Source organism: Salmo trutta, chromosome 22 (genome assembly GCF_901001165.1).
Source record: "Salmo trutta chromosome 22, fSalTru1.1, whole genome shotgun sequence".
NCBI lineage: Eukaryota > Metazoa > Chordata > Actinopteri > Salmoniformes > Salmonidae > Salmo > Salmo trutta.
The window spans coordinates 36442733-36455741 of record NC_042978.1 but is presented as its reverse complement, the minus strand read 5'-3'; the positions used below and the strand labels follow the sequence as shown (position 1 = coordinate 36455741).

At 43.6% G+C, this 13009-nt stretch overlaps 1 protein-coding gene across 1 annotated transcript in view; it reads right to left on the bottom strand.

Moving 5' to 3' along the window:
- Nucleotides 1-13009, bottom strand: part of LOC115158661 (1-phosphatidylinositol 4,5-bisphosphate phosphodiesterase gamma-1) — a 78204-nt gene that overhangs the window by 6777 nt on the left and 58418 nt on the right. The window contains exons 20-25 of the mRNA XM_029707853.1: nucleotides 11491-11674; nucleotides 11322-11399; nucleotides 6863-6966; nucleotides 6605-6704; nucleotides 6380-6446; nucleotides 2667-2833 (exon numbers count right to left, since the gene is read on the bottom strand). Of these exons, the coding sequence (XP_029563713.1) occupies nucleotides 2667-2833; nucleotides 6380-6446; nucleotides 6605-6704; nucleotides 6863-6966; nucleotides 11322-11399; nucleotides 11491-11674 (700 nt within the window). The remainder of the gene's footprint in view (nucleotides 1-2666; nucleotides 2834-6379; nucleotides 6447-6604; nucleotides 6705-6862; nucleotides 6967-11321; nucleotides 11400-11490; nucleotides 11675-13009) is intronic.

Genomic DNA, 13009 nt, shown 5'->3' with positions numbered 1-13009 from the left:
CATTCGGTAGCAATTACGAGATGATAATATATTATTCTTTGAATGACAATATTATAATTTACCAATGTTTTCGAATAGTAATTCCGTGATTTGTAATGCTGGATTCACTGGGAGCATTCGAGCCGAAAAAAAAATCTGAATTTCACCGCGACTGTAAATGCTGTTTTTGGATATAAATATGAACTTGATGGAACTAAAAATGCATGTATTGTATAACATAATGTCCTATGAGTGTCATCTGATGCAGATTGTCAAAGGTAAGTGCATAATTCTAGCTAGTTTTCTGTCTGTTGATGCCCTTCTTTGAATTGGCTAAACATTACACGCAGCTATTGTCAATGTACTCTCCTAACATAACCTAACTTTATGCATTCTCCGTAAAGCCTCTGAAAATCGGACAGCGTGGTTAGATTTAGGAGATATATCTTTCAAATGGAGGAAAATAGTTGATTATTTGATTATTTGAAATGATTACTCTTGCAGTTTTGAATTCCCCGCCATGGTCACATGACAATGAATCCCAATACCGGGATAAGATCCTGTCCCCTGGCCTCAACAGGTTTTAAGCAGATTACCTCTCTGCAATTTACCATGAGTGCATAGGGGGCTAGTGGGGATAAATGTAACACTGGTAACTTGGGGTAATACGTCACCCTACCTCCCTACCTAAAATAATTTTGACATTAAGTGGTTTGGGCCATAAAATTCATCAATAGGATGCTAACTTGTTAAAATATCACATTTGGGATCTAGCTAATGATTAGCCCAATAGGGTCAATGCAGATAGGCAACCCCAGGCTTCAGCCTACCAACTCCCCCCCCCCCCAGCTACACATTTTTACAAAGGAAACACGGATATATATATATACAGTTGAAGTCGGAAGTTTACATACACCTTAGCCAAATACATTTAAACTCAGTTTTTCACAATTCCTGACATTTAATCCAAATAAAAATCCCCTGTCTTAGGTCAGTTAGTATAACCACTATATTTTAAGAATGTGAAATGTCAGAATAATAGTAGAGAGAAGGATTTATTTCAGATTTTATTTCTTTCATCACATTCCCAGTGGGTCAGAAGTTTACATACACTCAATTAGTATTTGGTAGCATTGTCTTTAAATTGTTTAACTTGGGTCAAATGGTTCGGGTAGCCTTCCACAAGCTTAAATTGGTGAATTTTGGCCCATTCCCCCTGACAGCTGGTGTAACTGAGTAAGGTTTGTAGGCCTCCTTGCTCGCACACACTTTTTCAGTTCTGCCCACACATTTTCTATAGGATTTTGGTCAGGGCAATGTGATGGCCACTCCAATACCTTGACTTTGTTGTCCTTAAGCCATTTTGCCACAACTTTGGAAGTATGCTTGGGGTCATTGTCCATTTGGAAGACCCATTTGCAACCAAGCTTTAACTTCCTGACTGATCTCTTGAGATGTTGCTTCAATATATCCACATTTCATTTTCCTACCTCATGATGCCATCTATTTTGTGAAGTGCACCTGTCCCTCCTGCAGCAAAGCACCCCCACAACATGATACTGCCACCCCCAAGCTTCACGGTTGGGATGGTGTTCTTCGGCTTGCAAGCATGCCCATTTTTCCTCCAAACATAACGATGGTCATTATGGTCAAACAGTTCTATTTTTGTTTCATGATACCAGAGAACATTTCTCCCCAAAAATATGATCTTTGTCCCCATGTGCAGTTGCAAACCGTAGTCTAGCTGTTTTATTGCGGTTTTGGAGCAGTGGCTTCTTCCTTGCTGAGCAGCCTTTCAGGTTACGTCGATATAGAACTAGTTTTACTGTGGATATAGATACTTTTGTACCTTTTTCCTCCAGCATCTTCACAAGGTCCTTTGCTGTTGTTCTGGGATTGATTTGCACTTTTCGCACCAAAGTATGTTCATCTCTAGGAGACAGAACGCGTCTCCTTCCTGAGCGGTATGACGGCTGCGTGTTCCCATGGTGTTTATACTTGCGTACTATTGTTTGTACAGATGAACGTGGTACCTTCAGGCATTTGGAAATTGCTCCCAAGGATGAACCAGACTAATGGAGGTCTACATTTTCTTTCTGAGGTCTTGGCTGATTTTTTTTGATTTTCCCATGATGTCAAGCAAAGAGGCACTGAGTTTGCAGGTAGGCCTTGAAATACATTCACAGGTATACCTCCAATTGACTCAAATTATGTCAATTAGCCTATCAGAAGCTTCTAAAGCCATGACATCATTTTCTGGAATTTTCCAAGCTGTTTAAAGGCATAGTCAACTTAGTGTATGTAAACTTCTGACCCCCTGGAATTGTGTTACAGTGAGTTATAAGTGAAATAATCTGTCTGTAAACAATGGTTGGAAAAATGACTTGTGTCATGCACAAAGTAGATGTCCTAACGAACTTTCGAAAACTATAGTTTGTTATTAACAAGAAATTTGTGGAGTGGTTGAAAAACGAGTTTTAATGACTCCAACCTAAGTGTATGTAAACTTCAGACTTCAACTATATATATATATATATATATATATATGTATGTATGTATGTATGTATGTATGTATGTATGTGTGTATGTATGTATGTATGTATGTGTGTATGTGTGTGTGTGTGTTCTCCTGCGTACGTGTATGGGTGTGCGTTCATTTGTACATGTGTGTGCAATACAGTATTAACCCGTGCGTCTGCGTTCTGTGTGGCCTCTCTGATCTTCCCCACCCAACCGGTCAGGTCCTCCAGGGTGTCTGAAGCAATGTCCAGCGCCTGGCCAGGGTGAATTGACATCTGCTGGGAGTGGACAGTGAACACATATGGCCTGGAACTCTTCCCATCCTTCTGAACCACTACAGAGAGATATGGAGAGAGGAAGAGATAGTGAGAGAGAGTTACACATACACACACTCTTATTTCCAGTGGTGTAAAGTACTTAAGTAACAATACTTTAAAGTACTACTTAAATAGTTTTTGGGGTATCTGTACTTTACTTTACTATTTACAGTACCAGTCAAAAGTTTGGACACACCTACTCATTCAAGGGTTTTATATATATATATATATATATATATATATATACAACATTGTAGAATAATAGTGAAGACATCAAAAATATGAAATAACACACAAAATCATGTAGTAACCAAAAGTGTCAAACAAATCAAAATGAATTTTATATTTGAGATTCTTCAAAGTAGCCACCCTTTGCCTTGATGACAGCTTTGCCCACTCTTGGCATTCTCTCAACCAGCTTTATGAGGTAGTCACCTGGAATACATTTCAATTAACAGCTGTTAAAAGTTAATTTGTGGAATTTCTTTCCCTCTTAATGCATTTGAGCCAATCAGTTGTGTTGTGACAAGGTAGGGGTGGTATACAGAAGATAAAATATCAAGTTCATATTATGGCAAGAACAGCTCAAATAAGCAAAGAGAAATGACAGTCCATCATTACTTTAAGACATGAAGGTCAGTCAATTTGGAAAATGTCAAGAACTTTGAAAGTTTCTTCAAGTGCAGTCGCAAAAACCATCAAGTGCTACGATGAAACTGGCTCTCATGAGGACCGCCACAGGAAAGGAAGACCCAGAGTTACCTCTGCTGCAGAGGATAAGTTCATTAGAGTTAACAGCACCTCAGATTGCAGCCCAAATAAATGCTTCACAATTTTCAAGTAACAAACACATCTCAACATAAACTGTTCAGAGGAGACTGTGTGAATCAGGCCTTCATGGTCAAACTGCTGCAAAGAAACCACTACTAAAGTACACCAATAAGAAGAAGAGACTTGCTTGGGCCAAGAAACATAAGCAATGGACATTAGACCAGTGGAAATCTGTCCTCTGGTCTGATGAGTCCAAATTTGAGATTTTTGGCACCAACCGCCGTGTCTTTGTGAGACGCAGAGTAGGTGAACGGATGATCTCCGCGAGTGTGGTTCCCACCGTGAAGCCTGGAGGAGGTGTGATGTTGTGGTGGTGCTTTGCTGGTGACACTGTCTGTGATTTATTTAGAATTCAAGGCACACTTAACCAGCATGGCTACCACAGCATTCTGCAGCGATATGCCATCCCATCTGGTTTATGCTCAGTGGGACTATCATTTGTTTTTCAACAGGACAATGACCCAAAACACACTTTCAGGCTGTGTAAAGGCTATTTGACAAATAAGGAGAGTGATGGAGTGCTGCATCAGATGACCTGGCCTCCACAATCACCCGACCTCAACCCAATTGAGATGGTTTGGGATGAGTTGGACCGCAGAGTGAAGGAAAAGCAGCCTATAAGTGCTCAGCATATGTGGGAACTCCTTCAAGACTGTTGGAAAAGCATTCCTCATGAAGTTGCTTGAGAGAATGCCAAGAGTGTGCAAAGCTGTCATCAAGGCAAAAGGTGGCTACTTTGAAGAATCTACAATATAAAATATATTTTGATTTGTTTAACACTTTTTGGTTACTACATGACTCCATATGTGTTATTTCATAGTTTTGATGTCTTCACTATTATTCTACAATGTAGAAAATAGTACAAAATAAAGAAAAACCCTTGAATGAGTAGGTGTGTCTAAACTTTTACTTTAACTTCACTACATTCCTAAAGAAAATAATGTACTTTGTACTGCATACATTTTCTCTGACACCCAAATTTTTCGTTACATTTTGACAGGAAAATCAAGAGAACATCCCTGGTCATCCCTACTGCCTCTGATCTGGCGGACTCACTAAACACAAATGCTTCGTTTGCAAATTATGTCTGAGTGTTGGAGTGTGCCCCTGGCTATCTGTCAATAAAAAAAACTTGAAAATTGTGTCGTCTGGTTTTCTTAATATAAGTAATTTACTTTTTTTTTTTTTTTTTTAATTTTAGTCATTTAGCAGACGCTCTTATCCAGAGCAACTTACAGAAGTGAATGCATACATTTCAATTCATTTCATACATTTTTTTTCCCTTACTGGCCCACCGTGGGAATTGAACCCACAACCCTGGCGTTGCAAACACCATGCTCTACCAACTGAGCCACAGGGAGGCCATTTTAAATTGATTATACTTTTACTTTTGATACTTAAGTATATTTAAAAGCAAATACTTTTAGACTTTTACTTGGTGACTTTCACTTTTACTTCAGTCATTTTCTATTAAGGTATCTTTACTTTTACTCAAGTATGACAATTGAGTACTTTTCCCACCAATGCTTATCTCTGTAAAACTACCCAATAGGGGGTTAAACATACAGACCACTACCACTCACTGGGCCGCACCTACGTGGCAGGTTGGCACATCAGTTACACAGACTGACCTACGTGGCAGGTTGGCACATCAGTTACACAGACTGACCTACGTGGCAGGTTGGCACATCAGTTATACACAGACTGACCTACGTGGCAGGTTGGCACATCAGTTACACAGACTGACCTATGTGGCAGGTTGGCACATCAGTTACACAGACTGACCTACGTGGCAGGTTGGCACATCAGTTACACACAGACTGACCTACGTGGCAGGTTGGCACATCAGTTACACAGACTGACCTACGTAGCAGGTTGGCACATCAGTTACACAGACTGACCTACGTAGTAGGTTGGCACATCAGTTATACACAGACTGACCTACGTAGCAGGTTGGCACATCAGTTATACACAGACTGACCTACGTAGCAGGTTGGCACATCCGTTATACACAGACTGACCTACGTGGCAGGTTGGCACATCCGTTATACACAGACTGACCTACGTAGCAGGTTGGCACATCAGTTATACACAGACTGACCTACGAGGCAGGTTGGCACATCAGTTACACACAGACTGACCTACGTGGCAGATTGGCACATCAGTTACACAGACTGACCTACGTGGCAGGTTGGCACATCAGTTACACAGACTGACCTACGTAGCAGGTTGGCACATCAGTTATACACAGACTGATCTACGTGGCAGGTTGGCACATCAGTTACACACAGACTGACCTACGTGGCAGGTTGGCACATCAGTTACACAGACTGACCTACGTGGCAGGTTGGCACATCAGTTACACAGACTGACCTACGTGGCAGGTTGGCACATCAGTTACACAGACTGACCTACGTAGCAGGTTGGCACATCAGTTACAAAGACTGACCTACATAGCAGGTTGGCACATCAGTTACACAGACTGACCTACATAGCAGGTTGGCACATCAGTTACACAGACTGACCTACGTGGCAGGTTGGCACATCAGTTACACAGACTGACCTACGTAGCAGGTTGGCACATCAGTTATACACAGACTGACCTACGTGGCAGGTTGGCACATCAGTTACACACAGACTGACCTACGTGGCAGGTTGGCACATCAGTTACACAGACTGACCTACATAGCAGGTTGGCACATCAGTTACACACCAGTTACACACAGACTCACCTACGTGGCAGGTGGGCACATCGATGAAGCCCTTGAGAAATGTTCCTAGTGGACTGTTCTCTGTAGACTGGACCAAGAAACAGAAAGTCAAAGACACAGGAAGCAGGAAGTCAGGACATGAAGTGAGCTTCATTCCCCTCTATCTGCTGTAGAAGGTGTGTTTGTGTATCATGAATGCATGAACAAGTGTATGTATGGCCTATGTTTGCCTTTACTATAACGTACTGCCTCGTCTCCTGTCTCGCAGGCGGGTGAGTTGGGGACTTCTTCTACGTAGTTGGCAGGAAACCACAGCTGCTTCTTCCCTCCGTAATCACCTCGCCACCTAGGGGCCGGTGGAGGGAAATCCACAATTTAAAGACAACTCAGAGAAATGCTATATTATCAACTCCATTGGGGTGACCAATGTACACTCTTTAGCCAATCAATGACATTGAGTAATCATTAAGTGCCATGGAGATATGAAAACCCTGTTCCACTCACCAGCCTCCTTCCTGCTTGTCCACGCTGAGGATGAGGGCCTGTTTGGGGAAACACAGCTCATCGTCCCTCTGGGCTCTGTAGTCATACAGGGCCTTGACCGTACACTGCAACACAAGACCACAACACAAACAGTAAATCATACAGGGCCTTGACCGTACACTAGAGGTCTTCATGAATCCACCTGTACACGAATACGCGAGACATGATCCGGGACCCGAGTGGTCCTGATCCAGAATTCTAAATAATGTCACGGTTCTGGGTCGGATCTGATATGATTGTCACGGGTCTCGGGCATGTGTCATTTCAACTGACTTGTCAGGAAGCGCCCATACAGATCTGAATATGACTGCTTCAGTAGAGAGAGAGACATTTTATAAGTTATGCTGCTGCTTTTGCTTTTCACGAGAGTGGCGTGTGTAGCTTGTTGTTGTTGATGGCCAATCAAAGCAGTAGTAGGCTACAGTGGTAGAGCCTCTGTGTGGCAAAATGTAGATGTCTAATCAATGGAAGATTGAATTAAAAAATAAAGGTGAAGGATAGGCTGCAACTTATTCTGAATGGAGTTATTGGTCACAACTTGTAGACTTGTTTACGTGCTGCTGTGCTGCTAACCTTACTTTGCTATCTGCCAACTTTACGGTATTTACTTTTTAATTACAGTTTTATATTTTAATCTTTTCCCCTCGCTCAACTTTTTTCATTCAACTTTTTCACCCCGGACATGGTTTGTCAGGACCTCCACCAGCTGAAGCTAATATATAGGAGAACGATCGCCTTATGGCAAGGATAGCTGTGTTGCAAGCCCAGCTTCAGACGCAATCGTTAGCAAGGGACATTTAAGTGTTGGAAATGATAAAACAGTGTCTGTGCCACAAATAAGTTCAGATAGTAGTATAAATGCCTTCGCATAATCCCCGCAGCCGGACAATTCTCTCATGGCTTCTGGAAGGAAATGCTGTAGGAATGCTCAACCGGTGTCGCTCATTCAGCCGACAGAAACTTTCAACCGGTTCTCCCCATTAAGCAACGGTCGAAGTCAGGGGCCGAGCCTTCTCTGGTCTCTACTCCACCCGTTACGGGGTCTGAGACGCTGAAGCCTCCCACCATTAGCTCTGACAAATTGAAAACCCTAGTCATTGGCGACTACATTACCCGCAGTATTAGACTTAAAACGAATCATCCAGCAGTCATACACTGTTTACCAAGGGGCAGGACTACCGATGTCAAGGCTAATCTGAAGATGGTGCTGGCTGAGGCTAAAACTGGCGAGTATAGGGCTATTGTTATCCACGTCGGCATCAACGATGTTAGGATGAAACAGTGAGAGGTCACCAAGCGCAACATAGCTTCAGCGTGTAAATCAGCTAGAAAGATGTGTCGGCATCGAGTAATTGTCTCTGGCCCCCTCCCAGTTAGGGGGAGTGATGAGCTCCACAGCAGAGTCTCACAACTCAATCGCTGGTTGAAAACTATTTTCTGCCCCTACCAAAAGATAGAATTTGTAGATAACTGGACCTCTTTCTGGGACTCCCCCACAAACAGGACCAAGCCTGGCCTGTTGAGGAGTGACGGACTCCATCCTAGCTGGAGGGGTGCTCTCATATTATCTACGAACATAGACAGGGCTCTAACTCCCCTAGCTCCACAATGAAATAGGGTGCAGGCCAGACAGCAGGCTGTTAGCCAGCCTGCCAGTTTAGTGGAGTCTGCCACTAGCACAGTCAGTGTAGTCAGCTCAGCTATCCCTATTGAGACCGTGTCTGTGCCTCGATCTAGGTTGGGCAAAACTAAACATGGCGGTGTTCGCCTTAGCAATCTCACTGGAATAAAGACCTCCTCCATTCCTGTCATTATTAAAAGAGATTGTGATATCTCACATCTCAAAATAGGGCTACTTAATGGCAGTTATAGGCAATGAACTAATCACTGATCATAATCTTGATGTGGTTGGCCTGACTGAAACATGGCTTAAGCCTGATGAATTTACTGTGTTAAATGAGGCCTTGCCTCCTGGTTACACTAGTGACCATATCCCCCACGCATCCCGCAAATGCGGAGGTGTTGCTAACATTTATAATAGCAAATTTCAATTTACAAAAAAAAACGACTGCGTTTTCGTCTTTTGAGCTTCTAGTCATGAAATCTATGCAGCCTACTCAATCACTTTATATAGCTACTGTTTATAGGCCTCCTGGGCCATATACAGCGTTCCTCACTGAGTTCCCTGAATTCCTATTGGACCTTGTAGTCATGGCAGATAATATTTTTGGTGACTTTAATATTCACATGGAAAAGCCCACAGACCCACTCCAAAAGGCTTTCGGAGCCATCATCGACTCAGTGGGTTTTGTCCAACATGTCTCCGGACCTACTCACTGCTGCAGTCATACTCTGGACCTAGTTTTGTCGGGTCGAATAAATGTTGTGGATCTTAATGTTTTTCCTCATAATCCTGGATTGTCGGACCACCATTTAATTTCGTTTGCAATCGCTACAAATAATCTGCTCGACCCCAACCAAGGACCATCAAAAGTCGTGCTATAAATTCTCAGACAACCCAAAGATTCCTAGATGCCCTTCCAGACTCCCTCCACCTACCCAAGGATGTCAGAGTACAAAAATCAGTTAACCACCAAACTGAGGAACTCAATTTAACCTTGCGTAATACCCTAGATGCAGTCGCACCACTAAAAACAAAAAACATTTGTCATATTGTTATTTTTTGCTCCTTTGCACCCCAGTAGCTCTACTTGCACATTCATCTTCTGCACATCTATCACTCCAGTGTTTAATTGCTAAATTGTAATTATTGTGTTTAATAAACACACACACAAACACACCCCCTTGGGTTCATGCCGTGGGGGAGATCTTTGTGGGCTATACTCAGCCTTGTCTCAGGATAGTAATTTGGTGGTTGAAGGTATCCCACTAGTTGTATAGGGGCTGTGCTTGGCAAAGTGGGTGGGGTTATATCCTGCCTGTTTGGCCCTGTCCGGGGGTATCGTCGGACGGGGCCACAGTGTCTCCCGACCCCTCCTGTCTCAGCCTCCAGTATTTATGCTGCAATAGTTTATGTGTCGGGGAGCTAGGGTCAGTCTGTTATCTGGATTATTTCTCTTGTCTTATCTGGTGTCCTGAGTGAATGTAAGTATGCTCTCTAATTCTCTCTCTCTATTTTTCTCTTTCTTTCTTTCTCTCTGAGGACCTGGCCCTAGGAACATGCCTCAGGACTACCTGGCCTGATGACTCCTTGCTGTCCCCAGTCCACCTGGTCGTGCTGCTGCTCCAGTTTCAACTGTTCTGCCTGCGGCTATGGAACCCTGACCTGTTCACCGGATGTGCTACCTTGTCCCAGACCTGCTGTTTTCAACTCTCTAGAGACAGCAAGAGCGGTAGAGATACTCTGAATGATCGGCTATGAAAAGCCAACTGATATTTACTGCTGAGGTGCTGACTTGTTGCACCCTGTACAACCACTGTGATTATTATTATTTGACCCTGCTGGTCATCGAGGAACATGTGAACATATTGGCCATGTTCTGTTATAATCTCCACCCGGCACAGCCAGAAGAGGACTGGCCAGCCCTCATAGCCTGGTTCCTCTTTAAGTTTCTTCCTAGGTTCTGGCATTTCTAGGGAGTTTTTCCTTGACACCGTGCTTCTACACCTGCATTGCTTGCTGTTTTGGGTTTTAGGCTGGGTTTCTGTACAGCACTTTGTGACATCAGCTGATGTAAGAAGGGTTTTATAAATACATTTGATTGATTGATTGTTAGGATGAGAAAGCGCATGCACTGCAGCCTCAATTAGCCTAGCTAGCTAATGTTAGCTAGCTTAACTAGCTTCTCCCGGTTTGATGCAGTCAAGACAGGTACTACGTCATAATATTTGATGATAAATAACCTAGCTATGGCAGCCATTAGTCTACTATAGTGTGAGTCGGCTTGTTGGTTGGTTGCTGTCTCTCATCTCTTGTCTCTTCCTCCCTGCTCCCCGTGTCACTCGCTCACAGTACGGCCCCTCTCCCACATGCTAGAGCGGCACCTCTCTCCCTCCTCTCGCGCTTTATCAGTTCTGGTTAATAAAGTAGCTTAAAAAATGACTTCTCTGCTGCTTGCATCACTTGGATCGGATCGGACTGGATCTGGATCCGACAAGGTCTATACAGAACGGGTTTAGTTGTCCTTGGGTTTGTTCTTTATATTAAAATAAAATATTTAAGCATGTTGGGACCCTGTTTGGACCCGTGAAGACCTTTACCGTACTACAACATAACCAACTGCTGAAGACCACAAGTCAAACATTAATGCCCACAACTTCAATATCAATGACCACAACCTTTCCGCTACTGCCCAAATGATAAAATATGGCATTGGCACACACCAAACACAGGCATGCCCAAACCTACGAATGTCAGTTTACTCACACACACACACACAGAATATAATATTTCACTTACCCGAGCCGTGGGCATCTTGTTGGCCTCGACGTAGAAATGTGGGGTCCTGACTTCATACAACGCTCCATAGTCTAGCTCCTGAATAGAGAGAGAGGTACAGTAGGGATACATAATAATATAATAGATCAGATCTGAAAATACACGCATTCAAGCTGTGTGTGTGTGTTACCGTGGTGCCCATGCGGTCCAGTGTGTCTTCGTTGATGGGGTAGCGCAGCCTCATTTTGCGGTACAGGGGGTGTTTCTCATAGTAGCTGACCAAGTCAACCAGACTCTCAAACTCTGCTGAGCTACCCAACATGAACATACGGCCCTCCTGATGGATACGACAGTGTTTGATCTTACCCTCCGCCCTATGGAGAGAGAAGGGGGAAAGGGAGGAGGGAGAGAGGAGAGAGTGGACAGGGAGAGGGAGAGAAAGGGGGAGGGGAGAAGGAGGGGGAGAGAGGGGAGGCAATAGAGAGAGAGTGAGGAAACGGAGGGGAGAGGGGAGTTGACAGAGAGAGAAGGGGAAAAGGGAGGGGGAGAGAGAGAGAGGGGAGAGTGGACAGGGAGAGGGAGAGGGAGAGAGAGATGGGGGTGGAAGGTCAAAGATGTATACTGTAGTGTAAAATAAAAGGTTTGGCATGGGCCCTCAGATCCTCAAAAAGTTCTACAGCTACACCATTGAGAGCATCTTGACTGGCTGCGTCACCGCTTGGTATGGCAACTGCTTGGCATACAACCACAAAGCGCCACAAATGGAAGTGCGTCTGGCCCAGTACATCACTGGGACCGAGCTCGCTGCAATCCAGGACCTCTATACCAGGCAGTGTCAGAGGAAGGCCCAAACAATTGTAAAAGACTCCAGCCACCCAAGCCACAGACTTTTCTCTCTGCTACCGCACGGCATGCTGTACCAGTGTACCAAGTCTGGATCCAACAGGACACTGAACAGCTTCTACCTCCAAGCCATGAGACTGCTAAAGAATACAGTTACAGTTGAAGTGGGAAGTTTACATACTTAGGTTGGAGACATTTGAACTCGTTTTTCAACCACTCCACAAATTTCTTGTTAACAAACTATAGTTTTGGCAAGTCGGTTAGGACTTCTACTTTGTGCATGACACAAGTAATTTTTCCAACAATAGTTTACCGACAGATTATTTCACTTATAATTCCCTGTATCACAATTCCAATGGGTCAGAAGTTTACATACACTAAGTCGTGCCTTTAAACAGCTTGGAAAATTCCAGAAAATGATGTCATGGCTTTAGAAGCTTCTGATAGGCTAATTGACATAATTTCAGTCAATTGGAGGTGTACCTGTGGATGTATTTCAAGGCCTACCTTCAAACTCAGTGCCTCTGCTTGACATCATGGGAAAATCAAAAGAAATCAGCCAAGACCTCAGAAAAAAATTGTAGACCTCCACAAGTCTGGTTCATCCTTGGGATGAACCAGTCTTGTACGCAAGTATAAACTCGATGGGACTCCGCAGCCGTCATACCGTTCAGGAAGGAGACGCGTTCTGTCTTCTAGAGATGAACGTACTTTGGTGTGAAAAGAGCAAATCAATCCCAGAACTACAGCAAAGGACCTTGTGAAGATGCTGGAGGAAACAGGTACAAAAGTATCTATATCCACAGTAAAACGAGTCCTATATCAACATAACCTGAAAGGCTTATTTGAAAGGCTTATTTGAGCTG